The 22,549-nt window shown below is 45.4% G+C and overlaps 1 protein-coding gene across 1 annotated transcript; it reads left to right on the top strand.

The window, feature by feature from the left end:
• Nucleotides 1-720: 720 nt before the first annotated feature.
• Nucleotides 721-13,249, top strand: LOC136609023 (taste receptor type 2 member 104-like). Its single transcript, XM_066589143.1, has 3 exons — nt 721-811; nt 12,261-12,776; nt 12,894-13,249. The coding sequence occupies exons 1-3, from the start codon at nt 721-723 to the stop codon at nt 13,247-13,249; spliced, it is 963 nt and encodes a 320-aa protein (XP_066445240.1).
• Nucleotides 13,250-22,549: the final 9,300 nt, after the last annotated feature.

The following is a 22,549-nucleotide window of genomic DNA, read 5'->3' on the forward strand; positions in this document are numbered from 1 at the left end:
GTGGGCTTTCCTTCGAGCTTGAGTGCAGTTGGGGTGGTGAGCAACACCTGGTAAGGACCTTCAAACCGGGTTTCTAGTCCTTCTCTCTCAAACTTTTTCCCATAGACCCTGTCACCTGGTTTTAGATCATGACATTTGTCTGTGGGACCTGGGAGAGAAGCAGAGACTGCAGAATGCATTACTTACAATTCCTTGGAGAGGCCTATGACCAAATTAGCAAGAGAATCATTCCCCAAGCTCAGCTGTTGTGGTATATACATAACTGAGAAAAGACTAATGAAAGGCACTCAATCCAAGATTTGCCCATTTCCTCTATTGCCTTTTGTATCTTAAATTTATGGGTATCGTTCATCCCTTCTACTTTTCTACTACTGTGTGGATGGTAGGGTGTGTGAAAGGCCTGGGATATACCCAAAGCAGACATGATGTGTTGTATTATTTCACCTGTGAAGTGTGTACCTTTGTTTGACTCAATCACTTCTGGTACCCTGTATCTGCAGATTACCTCATTTATGAACTTCTGTGCGGTTACCTGCTCCTTTACCTTGGTAACAGGGTAGGCCTCCATCCTGAAAATACATCAACAACAAGCACATATTCATACTTCCGAACAAATGGGAGCTGAATGTAGTCAATTTGCAATCCCTAAAATGGGTAGAGTGGCCCAGGCAAGTGTTATGTGGCCAATTTACTTCTGCCCTGTTGCCTACGGCATAGATCATGCGAGATTGGACAAATTATGCAGCAGCTACAGAGAACCCAGGAGCCACCCGTCCTTGTTCAAGTGCCAACATCATTGCTGCTTTGATAGGTGAGTCTTTCCTGTGCATCAGCTGGGCCATAATGGGGCACAGGGACCGTGGTAGGCAAATTCTGTTGACTGTTCGCCATATGCCATCCTGTTCTGTTGCTGCCATTTTTAGTCCATTTTTTTCCCTTTTCTTCCTTGCTGGCTTGAAACTGTAAAGTCCTTAGCATATCAAAGTTCAAAGTTTTTATCAATGCTCAAAGCTTTGTCAATGTCCAAAGTTTGTCAATGTCTTCTTTTCTTCTTTTCTTCCACGGCTTGAGGGCTTGTGCCTTTGCTGTGCTTTCTACGATAGCGTTGACTCTTGCTTCTCCAGTGTAGTAATTGGTGTGAGCTCTCCACTGACAGGTAGTAGTAGGGCCTCCATGAGACTCTGCACCGCTGCACCATTTTTAATTGGCTGTCCTGCTGAGGTAATAAACTGTCTGGCCTTCCATATTGGGCCGTACTCATGAGCTATGCCAAATGCATACCGGAAATTAGTGTAAAAATGTTTGCCGTCTCACCTTCTGCCACTCTACACGCCTTAGTAAGGGCCTTCAGTTCCGCTTCTTGTGCTGAGACATGCGGAGGCAGAGCCTCTGCTTTTAGGACATTTTGTTGTGTGACCACTGCATATCCGGTGTGGAGTCATCAATCCTCACCCTGGTACCATCTACAAAAAACTCAAAATATGCATTGTTAACAGGAGGTTTCAGTAACTGTTTTAAAACTTAAATTTTCTTGTTGCATCAGTACTAGACAATGATGCTGGTATTCTATTTCAAATAGATCAGAATCTTGTTGCAAAAAATTCTAAAATAGCTGATTTGCAATACCTAGATCACCTATGCCTCCTCCTCCCCCCTTTGAACCAGGATACTCAATTGGAAAAGAGTAGCCAGGTTCAAAGTAATACAACATTGGAAAAAAATGCTATGAAGCATGAAGAGGGCTGGATCTGACAGACCAGAGATAAGTGCTTGGGTTGCACTTGTGTGCATATGCTCTGGATATCATGAGGGCTGAGAACCATAAGGGGGTAGTCCAGAACCATAACCTTGTTCCCCTCGCAGAAGTCATGGACCATGCAGTAGGTGTCGACATGGACACCTCTTTGCGTCTTTTCTTGACTGGAAAAGAAAGGTGTTTGCTGGAGGACATACCTCGCGCTAAACCCCCATTGGAACCAAGTCTCCCACTTGTCCCCTATCAACATTTCTTGTGGGAAACTAAAAGGATACTGTTCGACCCAGGGGTGTGTACCCTCGTTTCAAATACCCCATCTTAGGGGGTACATTCAATTTCCCTATGTCTGTCTTGGAGGTGCCAACAATTTGTCAGTACCTGCGGAAAACTGAGTTCCTGCAGTGGCTGTCAGGGCAAACACATGAGCCGGATCCACCAAGAGAGCAGTTAGTTCTCTGAACTGGCACCCGAGGTCTCAACCTGTACCGATCCATTCGGTGAGAATTTGATGGATGCAGATAAGGCCTGTAAGAAGGCAGCACCAATAACAGAGACGTGAGTTACATCAGGGCAGAATAATCTACAAACATCTATCCACATTGGAAATGTGATATCCTTTAAGCAAATTCATTATTAATCTGATCCTGCCTGCAATGTCTCGTCAAAAATTCTCACCCCCTCCTTGTGGACAAGACAGGGATGACCCATAACGTACCTTTACATCATCTAGCTCCACCCCTTTGATTCTGGGCGTTTGCGTGTTTCTTCATACTTTCATTTAAACTGTACAATCTGCACATCCACATAACAAACAAGTAAAATCTCATCCAGAGGGGGAAGGAAAACGTTTATCCCCAGTCATTATCTGCATCACACATTTTACATTCATCACAGCCTGAACGCGGGTTACTAACTCTCATCCATCCATGTGGCCAAGTCTGCCCATCACCCCCCAACCCCCCTTCCCTTTTGAAGGTGTACCAGTACATACAAATACACAGAAAAAAAAGTGTGACAAACATACATGAGTTAAAAAAAAAAAACATTAAGGTGAGTGCTATAATGTTATAAAGTACATGATTCTATTGAGATGAGATTGTGAATGAGTGCTATTTTTAACAATTTGTGTGAAAATGTTTGCCAAGTGACTGAGACATAATATCTTTCTTATTTACTGAAGCTGTTATATGCTATATTAAATACTGATATATTTTAGAATGCGTGGGTATCTTTCAGCCCCCCCCCCCTTGTTTTTCCTTCTGTCTGTGACCCCGAGCAATGAGTGAAGTCTGAGAATGCCAGCCCCCACCTTTGCAAAATAACTGACTTATCTCTCTGTGAATATGAAACACAGACTGAACAAAGTTGTTTTAGTTGCATTTAAACGCATAAAAAATACATATACTCGGATCTTCTGACAACGCAACATGTTCTGCATTTTCAACCCCTGTATTCTTAAAAGCCCCCACAGGATGTGAGTGGGGTATAACTTTCTTACATTTGTATGAAAGAGACCAAAACATGTCCATTTGTGAACTCAGAACCCAGCAAGAATGTACCTTAAAATTCCTATCTTTCCTGCCTTCTAAGACAGTATAATTCATTAGATTCATTACAAGCTTCTATGCCATTAAAGCAAACAAAGCTACTTTCCAGTGTTAGTATCGCATGCTCTCTCCATTCTTATCTCCTGGCCTTGAAAAGAAGAAGACCAAGGCAAGGAAAGGGGGCGTTGTCTCACCCTGCAGCTTCAAGTAAACAATCTTTCTCTCATTAAAAGCAAGCTCAGTTAACCATTTGTGTATATATATTTAGATACTTTCTTAGGCAAATAATACATGTACATACTTAACTTTCCCTGACCGTCCCTCTGCTCCTCATTTCAGCACTTTCTAGAAAACCTTTGTCTTTTAAGGCACCCTTATTTGTCTTAAGAACCTCCTCCAAGTCACCATACTGTAATATAACGTACGGGTCCATGTTACACATTTTCATAAGCGTTTTCTTACATCTTACAAACTAGGACCCTTGTCTCTCCGCCACCAATTCATTCGCCTGACGACAGCCCTTAAGGGGCTCCGTTCTTTGAAACACAGACTTAAACATATTAAAACAATGCTGAAACTGCATCTCTCACAGTGTACTTTCTTCTAGCCCAAATTATCTGTTCTCTGTGGCGAGATAACTGAGGGTTCCTGCTTAGCGCAATTTTCTAGACAATAGACATGCGTTGAAGGAATTACCACTTCCTGCTGTGACGTGCCAGCCCCCCCCCCCCAGTAGTGAGTGGCTGGCGGGATCAGGTGACCGCCAAGAACTTAAAGTGGTCCCGCCCGCGGCTCGCACCAGACGCATGCCAGCAGAGGTTAGGGATAGTGCTGCTGCTGATATAGGGACAGTGTTAGAGTAGCATCCTGTCATCAAGAACCCCAACGGTCCTTCTTAGGGCTACTCTTCATAGTGTGCATTACTGTTGTGGCTGGCTGGGAGCAGTAGTGCACCAACTTTTTGGGGGGGCTGTGGGCTGTGCAGGCCATTTCAACTATAGCGTTCTCAGTCTGCAGTGCATAACGCAGAGTTTAGAGACAGAGCTGCTTCTATAGGGAAAGTTATACAGTCCTGATCCTCTGTACAAGAACCCCAACGGTCTTTCTTAGGGCTACATATGACCGTGTGCTTTACAGTTGTGGCTGGCTGGGAGCAGTAGTGCACCAACTTTTGTATTACGCTTCTAGGCCTGTTCCCTGCATTTCCATAATAGCGTTCTCAGCTTGCAGTGCCGTACAACCAGCTCTCACCGTGAAACTGCACTCTAACATTTCCTAGCCTACTGCTACATAGCTTTTCCTATGTATAACATATTCAATGATCGTACCAAATTTCAAGTTTCTATGACATCGGGAAATAAGAGAATTAGACTTCGTACGTAAAATTTGGACACTAATTTTTTTGCGCTTAGAATTGAATAATCGAGTTTGGACCCATTAACTTTTCCTATTTTATGAGATAATCAATGCTCGTGCCAAATTTCAAGTGAGAGAATTAGATACCATACGTAAAATTTGGACGTTAACTCTTTTGCGCTAGAATTGAATAATCGAGTTGGGACCCGTTTGCTTTTCCTATTTATGACATAATCAATGCCCGTGCCAAATTTCAAGTTTTTATGACATCGGGAAGTGAGAGAATTAGATTACATATGTAAAATTTGGACGCTAATTCTTTTGCGCTTACAATTGAATAATCGAGTTGGGACCCATTAACTTTTCTTATTTATGACATAATCAATGCTCGTGCCAAATTTCAAGTGAGAGAATTAGATTCCGTACGTAAAATTAGGACGCTAATTCTTTTGCGCTAGAATTGAATAATAGAGTTGAGACCTATTAGCTTTTCCTATTTATGACATAATCAATGCTCGTGCCAAATTTCAAGTTTCTATGACATCAGGAAGTCTAGTTTTCAAAATGGGGTCATTTGTAGGGGTTCTCTATGGTTTTGGCCGATCAAGAACTCTACATGTGTGCTATGGGGCCTAAAAGGACTTCAAACAAAATCTATGTTCTGAAAGCCACCAATTACTCCTTTCATTTTGGGCCCCGTTGTGCACCCAGACATAAGATTAGGGCCACAATAGGTATATTTCTAAAAACAGGACAAACAGGGGTATCCATTTTGGGGTGCAAGTCTTCATTCATGTGTGTGCTGTACAAAAAAAGCTGTTTTTAAAATGACAGAAATGCCAAAAAAAATCACATTTTTTTCCTTTTGCTTTGCTTGAATTCATTCAAAAACTGTGGGGTCAAAATATGCAGTACACCCCTAGATAAATTCGTTAAGGGGTCTAGTTTTTAAAATGGGGTCATTTGTGGGGGTTTTCTATGGTTTTGGGCGATCAAGGGCTCTACAAGTGGGCAATGGTGCCTAAAAGGACTTCAAGCAAAATTTCTGTCTTGAAAGACACAGAATACTCCTTTCATTTTGGGCCCCGTTGTGCACTCAGATATAAGATTAGGGCCCCAATGGGTATATTTCTGAACACAGGACAAACAGGGGGGTCCATTTTGGGGTGTAAATCCTCATTTTCGTGTAAACTATAGGAAAAAAATATGTCTTTAAAATGACATATTTGCAAAAATATGAAATTTTACTTTTTCTCCTCTAAATTGAATTAATTCCTGAAAGAAACCTGTGGGGTCAAAATACTCATGACACCCCTCAGTGGATAAATTAAGGGATGTCGTTTTTAAAATGGGGTCATTTGGGGGGTATCTATTATTCTGACACTCATGAGCCTTTGCAATCTTGGATTAGTGTAGGAAAACAAGTTGTTCCTCAAAATGCTGAAAAGTAATGTTAAATTTGTAATGTTAAATTATAATGTTAAATCTCCTAAATGGTTAAAAAAAATGAAAGTAAACGGGGGGAAATATATATCTTAGCAAAAATTTCTATATTATGTTTGCACATATTTGAGATATTGCAGTTGGAAATGTGAAAAAAATGAAGATTTTTTTTCAAAACTTTCCCAATTTTGGCGCTTTTAATAAATAAACACAAATTCTATTGGGGCTCATGTCCACGGGGAAAGTAGGATTTAGGATCCGCAGCGGATCTCCCGCGCGCGGATCCGCACCCCATAGGGATGCATTGACCACCCGCGGATACATAAATACCCGCGGATCGTCAATAAAAGTGATTTAAAAAAAAATGGAGCATGAAAAAATCTGGACCATGCTCCATTTTCATGCGGGTCTCCCGCGGGGACGGCTCCCGCGGGCTTCTATTGAAGCCTATGGAAGCCGTCCGGATCCGCGGGAGACCTAAAATAGGAATTTAAAGCATTTACTCACCCGCAGCGGACCGCGAAGCTCTTCTCTTCCTCACCGCCGCATCTCCCTTGCTTCGGCTCGGCGGATGTGCCCGGCGCATGCGCGCGGCACGTCGACGACGTGCCGGCGACGTGCCGGCCGCCGGCGTCAGGAATTCATCCGCCGGCCGAAAATGAAGATCCGGCCGTGAGGAAGAGCAGAGCTTCGTCGCCCGCGCCGGATAGGTAAATTCTTTTAAATTGCTAATTTCAGCGCTCATGTCCGCGGGGCAGGAGGGACCCGCTGCAGATTCTCCATGGAGAATCTGCAGCGGATCTGATTTTCCCCGTGGACATGAGGCCTTGGTCTATTTTTTCCACCTAAATGAAGTACAACATGTGGCGAAAAAACAATATCAGAATCCCTTGGCAATGCAAAAGTGACACATGTCAGATTTGCAAAATGTGGCCCGGTCATTAAGGCGCAAACAGCTTGGTCACTAAAGGGTTAATGCTGTATCTGAACCTGTTCCCTTTCAAATTGGGAAAACAGGTATATATATAAAAATATATTTTTCTTTCTTTCACCTTGCATAACTTACTATATTTTAGTAGATATATAACAAACTAGTTGTTACATTCAACCCCCTTGACAACCTTGTATCCAAAACCAGGATCTAATATGGTTCTTGTTTTAAAACTGATTCCCGGTCAATTAAAAATTTTCTGGTATTCATTACCCTCTCTATTCCATAAAAAGCAAAACTACTTGTATTCCCTTGGTGTTTCTTTATTAAGTGCCTTGCTGCTCTTGAACTACTCAGACGAGTTTTTTATGTACCTCAAATGTTCTGTTATACTTGTTTTTAATTTACGTGTGGTACAACCCACATAACTTAAATTCAAATTCACCACCCACAGAGACTGGTAGATATGAGAGGCTCTATGCAGGGCTAGAAAAAATTTAACCAGTGTATACCACTGATACCTAGGGCAAATTCACCGCCCATAGAGACTGGTAGATTTGAGAGGCTCTGAGCAGGGCCAGAAAAAAAATAAACCACTGTATACTGCTGATACCTAGGGCTAATTCACCACCCACAGAGACTGGTAGATATGAGAGGCTCTATGCAGGGCCAGAAAGAATTTAACCAGTGTATACCGCTGATACCTAGGGCTAATTCACCGCCAACAGAGACTGGTAAATGTGAGAGGCTCTGAGCAGGGCCAGAAAAAAATGTAACCACTGTAAACCACTGATACCTAGGGCTTATTCACCGCACACAGAGACTGGTAGATATGAGAGATGCACACAATGAGAGGAGTAGTCCTAATAAGGATGGTTGGGTTCTTGTAGTCAGGATCCCTGCCTAACCACAACCTAATCCCTACCCTAACGCTTTCCCTATCTGAGGAGCTCTATCCATAACCTCTGCCAGCATGCGTTGAGGCAAGCTGCGAGCGGCAACAGTTTAAGTACTCGGCGGTCACCTGATCCCGCCAGCCAGTCACTGTTGTAGATATGCAGAGGGTTGGCACGTCACAGCAGAAAGTGGTACAGCCTTTCCTGCATGTTTAGTGGCTAAAAAATGGCGCTAAACATGTGGGAGGGGACGTTAAAGTTTCTCAAACACTGCGTGGTGCTTGAGCGAGTAACGAGCACCAACGAGTATGTTAATGCTGTTAATGAGCATCAAGCTTGGACGAGCATGCTTGCTCATCTTTAGTTCTAATTAGAGCTGAGCGAACTTACTCGTTTAGGGCGTTTTTGCACTCGAGCACCGCTGTTTCCGAGTAACTGACTACTCGGACGAAAAAATTTGGGGGGCGCCGGGGGGCGGCGTGGTAGAGCGGGGGGTAGCAGTGGAGAACAGGGGTTAGCTCTCTCTCTCTCCCCCCCCCACTCCCCTCTGAACCCCCCCGCTCACCCCTGACACCCACCGAATCTTTTCGCCCGAGTAGTCGGTTACTCAGAAAAAGCAGTGCTCGAGTGCAAAAATGGCCAAATGAGTAAGTTCGCTCATCTCTAGTTCTAATACTTTTGTTTATAGTGAAACTAAAAAAATAAACTATTTCCACTTTTTGAACTTCTAGCACAAACATTGTCCTAGTGGAAGGTTACAGCTCAGTGACAGTAATAGCAACACAGGACTGATCATTAGACACAAAGGAGAATGAATAGAAATACTTGGCATTGGGTCTATGAGTTTAGCTGCTGCCGTCATACTGGTCTGTGCTGTAGAAGTTCTTATGCTTTTGATTATTGTCACACTAAAAATTAAAATCTTTTCACTTTTTGAACTTCTAGCCTGAGGCCTCCTGCTTAATAATACTTAGGCATAGCAATCAATGTTCTGTCACATAGTGCTTGTGTCCTATAGCATATTATGAAGACAAGAAGTCTACTGTAATAAGTCACAAGGATGCAAGTCACAAGTTTTTAAAACCAGAAAGGGTTGCACATACTTTATAGTCCTGTAGAGTGCTAGTGTATCTATGCTATACTAGCTTTATGTACAACATGGAGGTTGTACAGAGCCATGATATATCTACACCTCAGACACCAGGAGCGACACTTACAGCGTGGTCCTCACCCTATAGTTTCCCTTCTGGCTGTGCTGGCATGGCAACTTAGGTACTCACCGTAGCCATCCAGCATGTCTTGCCCCAGCAATTAATGAAGAAGAGGTTAAAAGGTGTTTGTTCTGCTGGTTTTACTCCTTATGTAATAAAATCTTTACATCTCATCATCACCCTTTTTTGGAGTCATTGCGCCTTAAGCCATTTTTCTCTCACGCCCACAATTATATAGCTGTGCACAGGGCCAGTTTTAGACAGTTTGACCTTTGTCAAAACTAAGGGCTCCCACCCACTAGCGTTTTTTTCTCCACTGCGCTGCGAGAGTAAGTGAAAACTCTCGCAGAGCAGTGCGAGAAAATCGCAGCGATATCGCTGCGACTGTCTTTTCAATGGGGCAGAATTTGACATACAGATATCTTTGGTTCTTCTTTTTGCCAGAACCCTCCCTATGTTATTCACACCTCCATACACAATTTCCAAATTCATAGTGCTCCAAATGGTAACAATACGTACAGTTGTACCCAGCACAGTGATAGTCTGTCCCTTTTTGCACTACCCATAGGCCCTGCATAGTAAGTGCTGCTTTAAAACTCCCATACACAGAAAAAGTACCCCCTTTTGTGCCCCCAATCATTAATCATGCTTCTTTATGTTCTCACTCAGTATTAATGATTCCCTCTTTATGCCCATACTCAGTAATAATGCCTCCTTTATGCCCTCGCTCTTTAAAAATGCCCCCGTTATGAACCCACCCTGTAACAATGCCCCCTCTTATACCACCACTCCCTTTAATAATCCTTCTTTTATTTACTCATTTTGTAATAATGTCCTCAATATGCCCTTGCTAATTAAAAATACCACTTTTATTTCAACACTCTGAAATAATGTAACTTTTATGCTGACATTCTGTAAAAATGCTTATATTCCCTTGCTGTTTTTTAAACTCCCTTTATGAGCTTAATCTGTAATAATGGCCTCATGTGCTGTAAAACACACAAAACAACAGGCTTTACTCTCTTCTCCTTGCACTCCATCTTCTCTGGTACATGCTGCTGGTCCAGTCCCACTTCCAGGTAACACAAATACCGCCCTAATAAAGATGGCGCTGCGCAGAGAAAAGAACGGGAGCTACTCATCCACACTTAGTGTGTGTATATATGTAAGTATGATCCTATGTTTTAACCATGCGACTTGAGAAAGGTGCCAATTTAAAGGTACTAAAACGCGTTGTCTGTTTTGTGCATGTTGGTCTGTCTACATGCTACACATTAAAACACCTAAAACCCACGATCGGTGTAACGGTTTTGGAGGAACTATTTGGAGTCATCACTTCAAGGAGAGGGATTCTGACCATCACACCCCCCTCCTACTAAGTAAGTGTCTGATTGCTAACTATTTACGAATTACAAATCACTATTTAGAATACTATCTCCTGGTATAGAAGTCAGGCTCACAGGCTTGTAGTTTCCTAGATCCACCTTCTTCCATTTTTGTAGATAGGGACATTTGCCCTTTTCCAATTTTCTAGGACTTCACCAGTTCTCCAGGAATTTTCGAAGATTATGGCAAATGGTTCAGCAATTACCTCCGCTGCTTCCTTTAGTATCCTATGATGTAATTCATCTGGACTTTGAGACTTGACTTCATTTAAGTTAGCTAAGTGTCCCCTCACCATCTCTTTGATTATAGATATCCTGCATTCCTTTATTCGCGCATTAGCACAGGGAAGATCAGTTGATGTCCCATCTAATTTCTGAGAGAAAACAGATACAAAATAGGAACTTATAAGTTCGGCAGTGTTACGTTGTGGCTTCACGCAGTGTACAGTGTTAAGTTATGGCTATTTAGCTCATTGACGGTACTTATAATACAAGGATGTTAGGTCTGCTACCTTTGTCTGTCACTCTCTTGCTATTCCAGGCAGTCGTGAGCATTGCTCTGCTCTTTTCTTATGAATGTACTCTTTATTTCTATTTTATTCAAGCAATGCACTAGTTAACCCTTCTCAGGTGCTCATAGCCCAGCTACAGCTTGAGTGGCAATTGCGTTCCTATTTAAGGTTGCTGGGGACACCCCACCCATGCCACAGAATCGATGTGTATTTGTTCCATACACTCAGCATATCTAGGATGCCAGTCTTTGGACTGTTCTATCTGTGTATCTGTATCCATTTATCTTGTATGCTCTTTGCTTTGTGCTTCTGCCTGTGTGCATCTGTTCATTTGCTACCACACTTTTGTATCATTCCCATCTCCTTGGTAAGTCACGCCTATTCTGTGTTCTGTGTAGCCTGTGTTCACTTCATCGTCTCTGTCTCCTGTCAGGGATAGTCCGCTCTGAGGTTCCGGCACAGGGTCATTCTTATCAGGGCAATTACCCTGCTTGTAGGCAGGGGTCTTTTCATCTTCCTGATCAGCTAGGGGCCAGACTCCCTGTCTAACGTTATCACTTATCACTGGGTCAGCTGCCAGCCACACAAGGTCTAGTCTAAAATCTAGGTTGGTTGGTTAGCACAGTGGGTCCACGCTCCCAGACCATAACAAAAGGCCTCTTGAGTCCAAAAGAATGGGATGATTGTACCGAACGTCTCTCTGCTCTGTCTCACAGAGGGGATCCCAAACAGAGGACACTCTCAATGATCCTAATATGTCAAAGGATATATGGACGGGGTCATCTTTATAAATTCTAACGTGTATGTACCCCAAATTAGTATGTATACAAATGTCAACATTTTCTGGAATAAACAAGACCCAAAGATCCCCATCCGATGATGAATGCAGCATGTGCTGCAGAGAGAACAGCATCACCAGCGACTGAATGAAATCAACTCATTTATGTCAACATTTATGAAAATATCAACTCAGTATTCCTGACATAACATATCAGCTGTTATAACACTGACATTTCCATCTTTCTTTGCTTTTAAAGAAGCAAATCTGATAACTTAATCCACTTGTTAACACCGCAGTGCAGAAAGGTAGTTATAAATGTTCTGCTTCCGCTCAGAATCTGTGATGTAGTTTGCATTCCAAATGTAAATCTCCTAATATTTGACTGAAAGGAAAACGTTCTGTGATTTAACCTTCAGTAAAAAAAACCTCCTTGTGTTATTAGGATCGTCAAACACAACAGAGATGGCTGATTCTACAGAGGGTGACACTGACGTCCAGTATCTGGGTCTCCTGGCCCCGGCACTGATTGGTCTCATAGCTGGACTGGTGATACATTCATTTATTATAGGAGTCAATGTCACTGACTGGTGGAAAGGAAGATCAGTGACTCCTGTTGACCACATTGTAACTTCTCTTGCGATTTCCAGGATGTGTGCTCAGTGTGCTGTTACTCTATATGTGATTGTGTATGCACTCTTCCTGAGCAGCCTGGATTTAAATATACATCTGGCTATTCTAGGCACAATTTATATTATCTTTTCATATGCCAGTATTTGGTTAACATCTCTGCTCTCCATTGTCCACTGTCTGAAGATCTCCAACTTCCACAGCAGACTGTTCATGTATCTGAGGGGGATGATAGTACCCAGGACTGTTTATTTCATTGGAGCCTCAATACTGTTCTCTATTCTCAAATGCCTGGTAGACGTCTTCACACACATCACTGAAAAGAACAAAAGTACAACATACAATACAGCAATGCATAATCTGTCCATGGATTGCACTGCTGGTAATTATATATACAGTTTTATTTTTGGACCCTTGTTCCCATTTATTTTCTATTGTGTCTCCTCAGTACTTCTCTTCACCTCGTTGTATCAGCACATAAGAAAGATGAAGATGAGCAGGAATTTATCCATCAATTTGGAGACATATTATTCAGTAATAAAATTAGTATCTGTGACTTTCATATACAGCACTATATACTTCATTGGCTATTTAATCTGTCAATTGTATTACTATTTTTACTGTGTGGACCTTCTGTGGCTTCATGTTGTCTCGGAATTTCCCCCAGTTCTACATTCCTCCTACCTGATCTACAGAACACCCAAACTCAGGAGTCAGATGTCCAAGGTTCTTCAGAATGTAAGGTATTTCTGCTTCCAAAGGAAAGCTACAAAAGACGAGAGCATAGAAGTAGTGGCCCTATGAGGTCATTTTAGGGTGAGAGATTGGGGGATGTATACATTTCCTGTATAATATAGTCTTGCATTCTTATATAGGAAGTTGCAATTCAATCATAGAGATATGTCTTCTGTAGTCATTTTTTTTCAAAGAGGCCATCCAGGACTTTCCAGTGATTGCTCTCATAGCCAGACTGAGGATACGTTCATTCATTGTATTCATCAATATCAATGGCCGGTTGAAAGGAGTATCAGTGACTCCTATTGCTGACATTGTAACTTCCCTTGGGATTGCTTCTTTTGGGAAATGCTAATATTTTGAACTTGCTTTCCTGCAATGTCTTCCTCCACTCCTTGACCCCTTGGATACTTCTGTAATGCTCTCTGCTTCTACTTTATTTGGCAATTTCTTTTTTACTTCAAGTAGTTTTATTGAACATTTTACATATTAATACTAGTCATCAGAATTGAATGAAACTTGATTGTAACATTGATATAAGTTAGTGATTACAACTTTTAAGCAAAAAAAGGATAAATTATTGGAGAAAACTGCACACTTGAAGAGAGTCTCTCGGACCTTATTGGACCCTCTCTAGCTTGGATGCAAGATGTGATACTGTGGGAGGCATGTAGGCATATAGGTTCTGTAAGGTATCCTGCTGCATATGGGTCTACATTTTTTATAACCCGAGCCTCTAGATCATGTAAACTCATAAGCTGTTGAAGTTGGCAACCTAGATGGTCTCATACATGTTCTATTAGCAATAAATAATGTTCTCTTGGTGAAACCCAGTCATAAGAGGCAACACATGTGGCTTAAGGATGTCTTGGACATATCACTGAGCTTTCATTGTCCTTCGTGACACTACTAGGGGGTAACCAACTGTTATATGTGATAGCCCCCCAGAACATCGCAGTGGGCGCAGTCTGCCTTTCCACAGCAAACGCACGATTGAGGTGATCATCTCTAAGTCTCCAGATACATACATGGCTGCCGTCAGTATCCAACCTAAACCTGCATTAATTATTGCAGACAACCCGGTTCCACTATCTTGCAGTCCAGTTTCTATGCTCTCCCGAAATTACATAAGAAAGTCATCCTGGTCCTTGGCAGAACCATTGTCCTGGGCATAAATATACATTGATACTATTTTCAGGCCCTTCCTACTTTATTTGCCTCATAGCGAAAGGATAGTAAGGATGTAATTTTAAAAAATTTTGTCTAAAATTACTGTCCCTGCTGGAGCATATCTCTCAAGTATAGATGGTGAGAGCCTCTAAACAAATATACAACATGAAACGGGAATACAAGCAGTTAATTCCTTTCCCTATACACGCTAGACTATTTTATGCGCAAAATTGTTTTGTCATCCAATTACTCCTCCTTTTGATTCATAATTATTTTGTCTTTGATGGCTTTTTGGCAATTGTGTGGTATTGCCATCAGGATATCCTGTGTGCTAACATATGCAGGCCTTTTCCTTGGATGGTGGAAAGCTTCAGCGGTCTTTGCTGATATAAGGATATAAATTACTATATCGGGTGAAATCCCTATAGTAGATAGATCGTGAATAGCAATCACTGTTGAAACCTTGACAAGTGAAGATAAAGTTCATTGAAAAGAAAAAAATTTGACACGCATGAAGCGAGTCAAGGGCAGACGTGATGACGTCAACCTTACCTTTCCAAGTAGCGGAGTCCCCGCCCAACAGTTTTCAGAGAACGGCGTGCACCGCTATTGCACATGGACGAGTGAGTCATTCATTTATTTTCAAGCTATGTATAAATAGTCTGTATTGTCATGTTTTATTCTAGCTTGAAAAAGGCGACGGAAGGTCGCAGAAACGCGTAGCTCAGTACATCGAGTGTGTGTTAATAAATTGATTATACTATAATCAATTAGAACATCGTGCCTGTTTTCCCGCGAGCGCAAGCATTTGTTTTCTTTCTTCGGTTAAACTATGTGACGAGCCCCCAGAATTTAGAGGGTTAACTCGTAAAATTGCTGTGCGGCTCTCCACGGATGAGGGATCTGGCTTCAAAAACCTCTACACGCCATCTAGGATATTGGTGCCGGTGAGATTCATGCCCAGAGTCTGGTCTCACCTGTGCACCCGGTGAGTGTTTTTCTTTACTTCACCATAACTGATCGCTGTTACAATTTTAATTCTTGGCGCTCTCCTCTCACATATTTCTTTATCAATATATGCAGTCTGAGGAGAATCTAATGCTCCTCTATGTGTATACATATTTTATTCCTAGGTTCCTCTGAAGTAAGCACAACTTCATAAAAGATTCCATGCAAACAACAGGTAAATAGGGATGAGCGAGTATACTCGCTAAGGCAGTACTCGCTTGAGTAATGTGCTTTAGACGAGTATCTTCCTGCTCGTCCCTGAAGATTTGGGGGCCGGCGCAGGGTGGGGAGCTGAGGGGGAGAGCGGGGGGGAACGGAGGGGAGATCTGTCTCCCCCTCTCTCCCGCCCGCTCCCCGCTGCGACTCACCTGTCAGCTGCGGCGGCTCCCGAATCTTCAGGGACGAGCAGGGAGATACTCGTCTAAAGCACATTACTCAAGCGAGTAGTGCTTTAGCGAGTATACTCGCTCATCCCTACAGGTAAACACTAGTACCAAATTAACTCAGGCAAAGATGGGTATATCAGCTACTTTAGTATAAAACTCTGCCTAGAGATTGATGATGAGCTCTTCTATCTTGACATCATTTACTGAGCATGTCGGACACTCCCTTTTTTATGTTGTTATAAAAGTATGTTGCAATGTAGAATAAAGAGGAATTTATTTGATTACACTAGAAATGAGTGTGGTCGTTCTGTTCTTGGAGTACTCTGTTCTGTTTTTATATGATTTGAAAAACTCAAAATATACCTGAAGCATAAATTTAGCTAAAAATGACAATAGAAGACCATGAAAAGTATATATTGCATAAATATACATATATAGATAGGAGCAAATTACAAAAAAATGTGTGAAGATTAGAGATGAGCGAGCACCAAAATGCTCGGGTGCTCGTTACTCGGGACAAAATTTTCGCGATGCTCAAGGGTTCATTTCGAATAACGAACCCCATTGAAGTCAATGGGCGACCCGAGCATTTTTGTATATCGCCGATGCTCGCTAAGGTTTCCATTTGTGAAAATCTGGGCAATTCAAGAAAGTGATGGAAACGACACAGCAACGGATAGGGCAGGCGAGGGGCTACATGTTGGGCTGCATCTAAAGTTCCCAGGTCCCACTATTAAGCCACAATAGCGGCAAGAGTGCCCCCCCCTCCCAACAATTTTTACTTCTGAAAAGCCCTCATTAGCAATGCATACCTTAGCTAAGCACCACACTACCTCCAACAAAGCACAATCACTGCCTGCATGACACTCCGCTGCCACTTCTCCTGGGTTACATGCTGCCCATACCTCCCCTGCACGACACAGTGTCCACAGCGCACACCAAATTGTCCCTGCGCAGCCTTCAGCTGCCCTCATGCCACACCACCCTCATGTCTATTTATAAGTGCGTCTGCCATGAGGAGGAACCGCAGGCACACACTGCAGAGGGTTGGCACGGCTAGGCAGCGACCCTCTTTAAAAGGGGCGGGGCGATAGCCCACAATGCTGTACAGAAGCAATGAGAAATCCAATCCTGTGCCACCTCCATCTGGAGCTGCACATGTGGGCATAGCAATGGGGAACCTATGTGCCACACACTATTCATTCTGTCAAGGTGTCTGCATGCCCCAGTCAGACCGCGGATTTTAATAAATAGTCACAGGTAGGTACAACTCCGCAATGGGAATTCTGTGTGCAACCACAGCATGGGTGGCTCCCTGGAACCCACCAGCGGTACATAAATATATCCCATTGCATTGCCCATCACAGCTGAGGTAATGTCATGTTAAATGCAGGTGGGCTTCGGCCCACACTGCATGCCCCAGTCAGACTGGGGTTCTTTAGAAGTGGACACATGCAGTTACAACTCCGTGTGGACCGACAGCATGGGTGGGTGCCAGGAAGCCACCGGCGGTACATAAATATATCCCATTGCAGTGCCCATCACAGCTGAGGTAATGTCATGTTAAATGCAGGTGGGCTTCGGCCCACACTGCATGCCCCAGTCAGACTGGGGTTCTTTAGAAGTAGACACATGCAGTTACAACTCCGTGAGGACCCACAGCATGGTTGGGTGCCTGGAAGCCACCGGCGGTACATAAATATATCCCATTGCATTGCCCATCACCGCTGAGGTAATGTCATGTTAAATGCAGGTGGGCTTCGGCCCACACTGCATGCCCCAGTCAGACTGGGGTTCTTTAGAAGTAGACACATGCAGTTACAACTCCCTGTGGACCCACAGCATGGGTGGCTCCCTGGAACCCACCGGCGGTACATAAATATATCCCATTGCATTGCCCATCACAGCTGAGGTAATGTCATGTTAAATGCAGGTGGGCTTCGGCCCACACTGCATGCCCCAGTCAGACTGGGGTTCTTTAGAAGTGGACACATGCAGTTACAACTCCCTGTGGACCCACAGCATGGGTGGCTCCCTGGAACCCACCGGCGGTACATAAATATACCCCATTGCAGTGCCCATCACAGCTGAGGTAATGTCATGTTAAATGCAGGTGGGCTTCGGCCCACACTGCATGCCCCAGTCAGACTGGGGTTCTTTAGAAGTAGACACATGCAGTTACAACTCCCTGTGGACCCACAGCATGGGTGGCTCCCTGGAACCCACCGGCGGTACATAAATATTTCCCATTGCATTGCCCATCACAGCTGAGGTAATGTCATGTTAAATGCAGGTGGGCTTCGGCCCACACTGCATGCCCCAGTCAGACAGGGGTTCTTTAGAAGTAGACACATGCAGTTACAACTCCCTGTGGACCCACAGCATGGGTGGCTCCCTGGAACCCACCGGCGGTACATAAATATATCCCATTGCAGTGCCCAGCACAGCTGATGTAACGTCAGCTTTAATCAGGTGGGCAAAAAATTAATTGGATTACACTGTAGGCGAGGGCCCCAAAAAATTGGTGTACCAACAGTACTAATGTACCTCAGAAAAATTGCCAATACCCAACCAAGTGGGCAGGTGAAACCCATTAATCGCTTTGGTTAATGTGGCTCAATTGGTAACTAGGCCTGGAGGCAGCCCAGTTAAAATAAAAATTGGTTCAGGTGCAAGTTTCAACGCTTTAATGAGCATTGAAACGTATAAACATTGTTATATGACAAGTTATATGACTGAGCCTTGTGGGCCCAAGAAAAATTGCCCATTCGGCGTGACTAAGTGAGGTTTCAGGAGGAGGAGCAGGAGGAGGAGGATGAATATAATACACAGATTGATGAAGCTAAAAGGTCCCCGTTTTTGATGGTGATAGAGAACGATGCTTCCATCCGCGGGTGCAGCCTACGTATTGTTTAGGTATCGCTGCTGTCCGCTGGTGGAGAAGAAAAGTCTGGGGAAATCCAGGCTTTGTTCATCTTGATGAGTGTAAGCCTGTCGGCACTGTCGGTTGACAGGCGGGTACGCTTATCCGTGATGATTCCCCCAGTCGCACTAAACACCCTCTCTGACAAGACGCTAGCCGCAGGACAAGCAAGCACCTCCAGGGCATAGAGCGCGAGTTCAGGCCACGTGTCCAGCTTCGACACCCAGTAGTTGTAGGGGGCAGAGGCATCACGGAGGACGGTCGTGCGATCGGCTATGTACTCCCTCACCATCCTTTTACAGTGCTCCCGCCGACTCAGCCTTGACTGGGGAGCGGTGACACAGTCTTGCTGGGGAGCCAGAAAGTTGTCAAAGGCCTTAGAGAGTGTTCCCCTGCCTGTGCTGTACATGCTGCCTGATCTCCGCGCCTCCCCTGCTACCTGGCCCTCGGAACTGCGCCTTCTGCCACTAGCGCTGTCGGATGGGAATTTTACCATCAGCTTGTCCGCCAGGGTTCTGTGGTATAGCATCACTCTCGAACCCCTTTCCTCTTCGGGTATGAGAGTGGAAAGGTTCTCCTTATACCGTTGGTCGAGCAGTGTGTACACCCAGTAATCCGTAGTGGCCAGAATGCGTGTAACGCGAGGGTCACGAGAAAGGCATCCTAACATGAAGTCAGCCATGTGTGCCAGGGTACCTGTATGCAACACATGGCTGTCCTCACTAGGAAGATCACTTTCAGGATCCTCCTCCTCCTCCTCAGGCCATACACGCTGAAAGGATGACAGGCAAGCAGCATGGGTACCCTCAGCAGTGGGCCAAGCTGTCTCTTCCCCCTCCTCCTCATGCTCCTCCACCCCCTCCTCCTCAACGCGCTGAGATATAGACAGGAGGGTGCTCTGACTATCCAGCGACATACTGTCTTCCCCCGCCTCCGTTTCCGAGCGCAAAGCGTCTGCCTTTATGCTTTGCAGGGAACTTCTCAAGAGGCATAGCAGAGGAATGGTGACACTAATGATTGCAGCATCGCTGCTCACCATCTGGGTAGACTCCTCAAAGTTTCCAAGGACCTAGCAGATGTCTGCCAACCAGGCCCACTCTTCTGTAAAGAATTGAGGAGGCTAACTATCACTGCGCCGCCCATGTTGGAGTTGGTATTCCATTATAGCTCTACGCTGCTCATAGAGCCTGCCCAACATGTGGAGCGTAGAGTTCCACCGCGTGGGCACGTCGCACAGCAGTCGGTTCACTGGTAGATTAAACCAATGTTGCAGGGTGCGCAGGGTGGCAGCGTCCGTGCAGAGCCGGCGCACCTTTCCGAGCAGGTCTGACAAGCGTGGTAGCTTTTCAGAAAGTGCTGAACCACCAAATTAAAGACGTGGGCCAGGCATAGCACATGCGTGAGGCTGCCGAGCTGCAGAGCCGCCACCAGGTTACGGCCGTTGTCACACACGACCATGCCAGGTTGGAGGCTCAGCGGCGCAAGCCAGTGGTCGGTCTGCTCTGTCAGACCCTGCAGCAGTTTGTGGGCCGTGTGCCTCTTCTCTCCTAAGCTGAGTAGTTTCAGCACGGCCTGCTGACGCTTGCCCACCGCTGTGCTGCCGCGCGACACCGACTGCTGGCGACGTGCTGCTGCTGACACATCTTGATTGCGAGACAGAGGTTGCGGAGGAGGAGGAGGAGGAGGGTGGTTTAGTGGAGGAAGCATACACCGCCGCAGATACCACCACCGAGCTGGGGCCCGCAATTCTGGGGGTGGGTAGGACGTGAGCGGTCCCAGGCTCTGACTCTGTCCCAGCCTCCACTAAATTCACCCAATGTGCTGTCAGGGACATACAGTGGCCCTGCCCGCCTGTGCTTGTCCACGTGTCCGTTGTTTAGTGGACCTTGGCAGTAACCGCGTTGGTGAGGGCGCGTACAATGTTGCGGGAGACGTGGTCGTGCAGGGCTGGGACGGCACATCGGGAAAAGTAGTGGCGACTGGGAACTGAGTAGCGCGGGGCCGTCGCCGCCATCATACTTTTGAAGGACTCCGTTTCCACAACCCTATACGGCAGCATCTCCAGGCTGATAAATTTGGCTATGTGCACGTTTAACGCTTGAGCGTGCGGGTGCGTGGCGGCGTACTTGCGCTTGCGCTCAAACACTTGCGCTAGCGACGGCTGAACGCTGCACTGAGAGACATTGGCGGATGGGGCCGAGGACAGCAGAGGTGAGGATGTGGGTGCAGGCCAGGAGACGGTAGTGCCTGTGTCCTCAGAGGGGGGTTGGATCTCAGTGGCAGGTTGGGGCACAGGGGGAGAGGCAGTGGTGCAAACCGGAGGCGTTGAATGGCCTTCGTCCCACCTTGTGGGGTGCTTGGCCATCATATGTCTGCGCATGCTGGTGGTGGTGAGGCTGGTGGTGGTGGCTCCCCGACTGATCTTGGCGCGACAAAGGTTGCACACCACTGTTCGTCGGTCATCTGCACTCTCAGTGAAAAACTGCCAGACCTTTGAGCACCTCAGCCTCTGCAGGGTGGCATGGCACCAGGGGGCGCTTTGGGAAACAGTTTGTGGATTATTCGGTCTGGCCCTGCCTCTACCCCTGGCCACCGCACTGGCTCTTCCAACCTGCCCTGCTGCTGCACTTGCCTCCCCCTCTGAAGTCCTGTCCTCAGTAGGCTTAGCAAACCAGGTGGGGTCAGTCACCTCATCGTCCTGCTGCTCTTCCTCCGAATCCTCTGTCTGCTCCTCCCTCGGACTTACTCCAATTACTACTACCTGAGTGATAGAAAACTGTGTCTCATCGTCATCGTCCTCCTCACCCACTGAAAGCTCTTGAGACAGTTGCCGGAAGTCCGCAGCCTCATCCCCCGGACCCCGGGAACTTTCCAAAGGTTGGGCATCGGTCACGACAAACTCCTCCGGTGGGAGAGGAACCATTGCTGCCCATTCTGGGCAGGGGCCCGGGAACAGTTCCTGGGAGTCTGCCTGCTCCTCAGAATGTGTCATTATAATGGAGTGAGGAGGCTGGGAGGAAGGAGGAGCAGCAGCCAGAGGATTCAGAGTTGCAGCAGTGGACGGCGCAGAACTCTGGGTGGTCGATAGATTGCTGGATGCACTTTCTGCCATCCACGACAGGACCTGCTCACACTGCTCATTTTCTAATAAAGGTCTACCGCGTGGAGCCATTAATTGTGAGATGAATGTGGGGACACCAGAAACGTGCCTTTCTCCTAATCCCGCAGCAGTTGGCTGCGATACACCTGGATCAGGAGCTCGGCCTGTGCCCACACCCTGACTTGGGCCTCCGCGTCCACGACCGCGTTCACGTCCTCTAGGCCTACCCCTACCCGTCAGCATGGTGTATTACCAGTAGTGCAGAAACAGAACGCTGTAATTAAATGTGCCGCTTATTGGCCTGGGTTGGATGCTGACTTCGCTTATGGAACGCACAGCAGAGCCAGGAAAGAATTTTGCGCAAGCTCGCTGTAACACTTAGCTGGCTGCGTATTAATTAGGACTACTACGCCCAGCAGAGACGCAGTACACTCAGGACGGTCACAGGCAGCCCAAATATATTTTTTTGTCCCAAATTTTTTTGGAAAAGTCCACTGCCCATGTAGACAGTATATGTCTTTCACGCTTTTCACTGTCCCTGCCTCAGCACTACTGGCCCTATCCTATGTAAAATTACTGCAGACTGTTTCCCTGTGGACAGGATGACAGCAATGATGTAACGGGCAACGCAGAGCCAGGAAAGAATTTTGCGCAAGCCTGCTGTAACACTTAGCTGGCTGCGTATTAATTAGGACTACTACCCCCAGCAGAGACGCAGTACACTCAGGACGGTCACAGACAGCCCAAATATATTTTTTTGTCCCAAATTTTTTTGGAAAAGC

This window comes from Eleutherodactylus coqui, chromosome 1, assembly GCF_035609145.1.
Source record: "Eleutherodactylus coqui strain aEleCoq1 chromosome 1, aEleCoq1.hap1, whole genome shotgun sequence".
Classification (NCBI taxonomy): domain Eukaryota; kingdom Metazoa; phylum Chordata; class Amphibia; order Anura; family Eleutherodactylidae; genus Eleutherodactylus; species Eleutherodactylus coqui.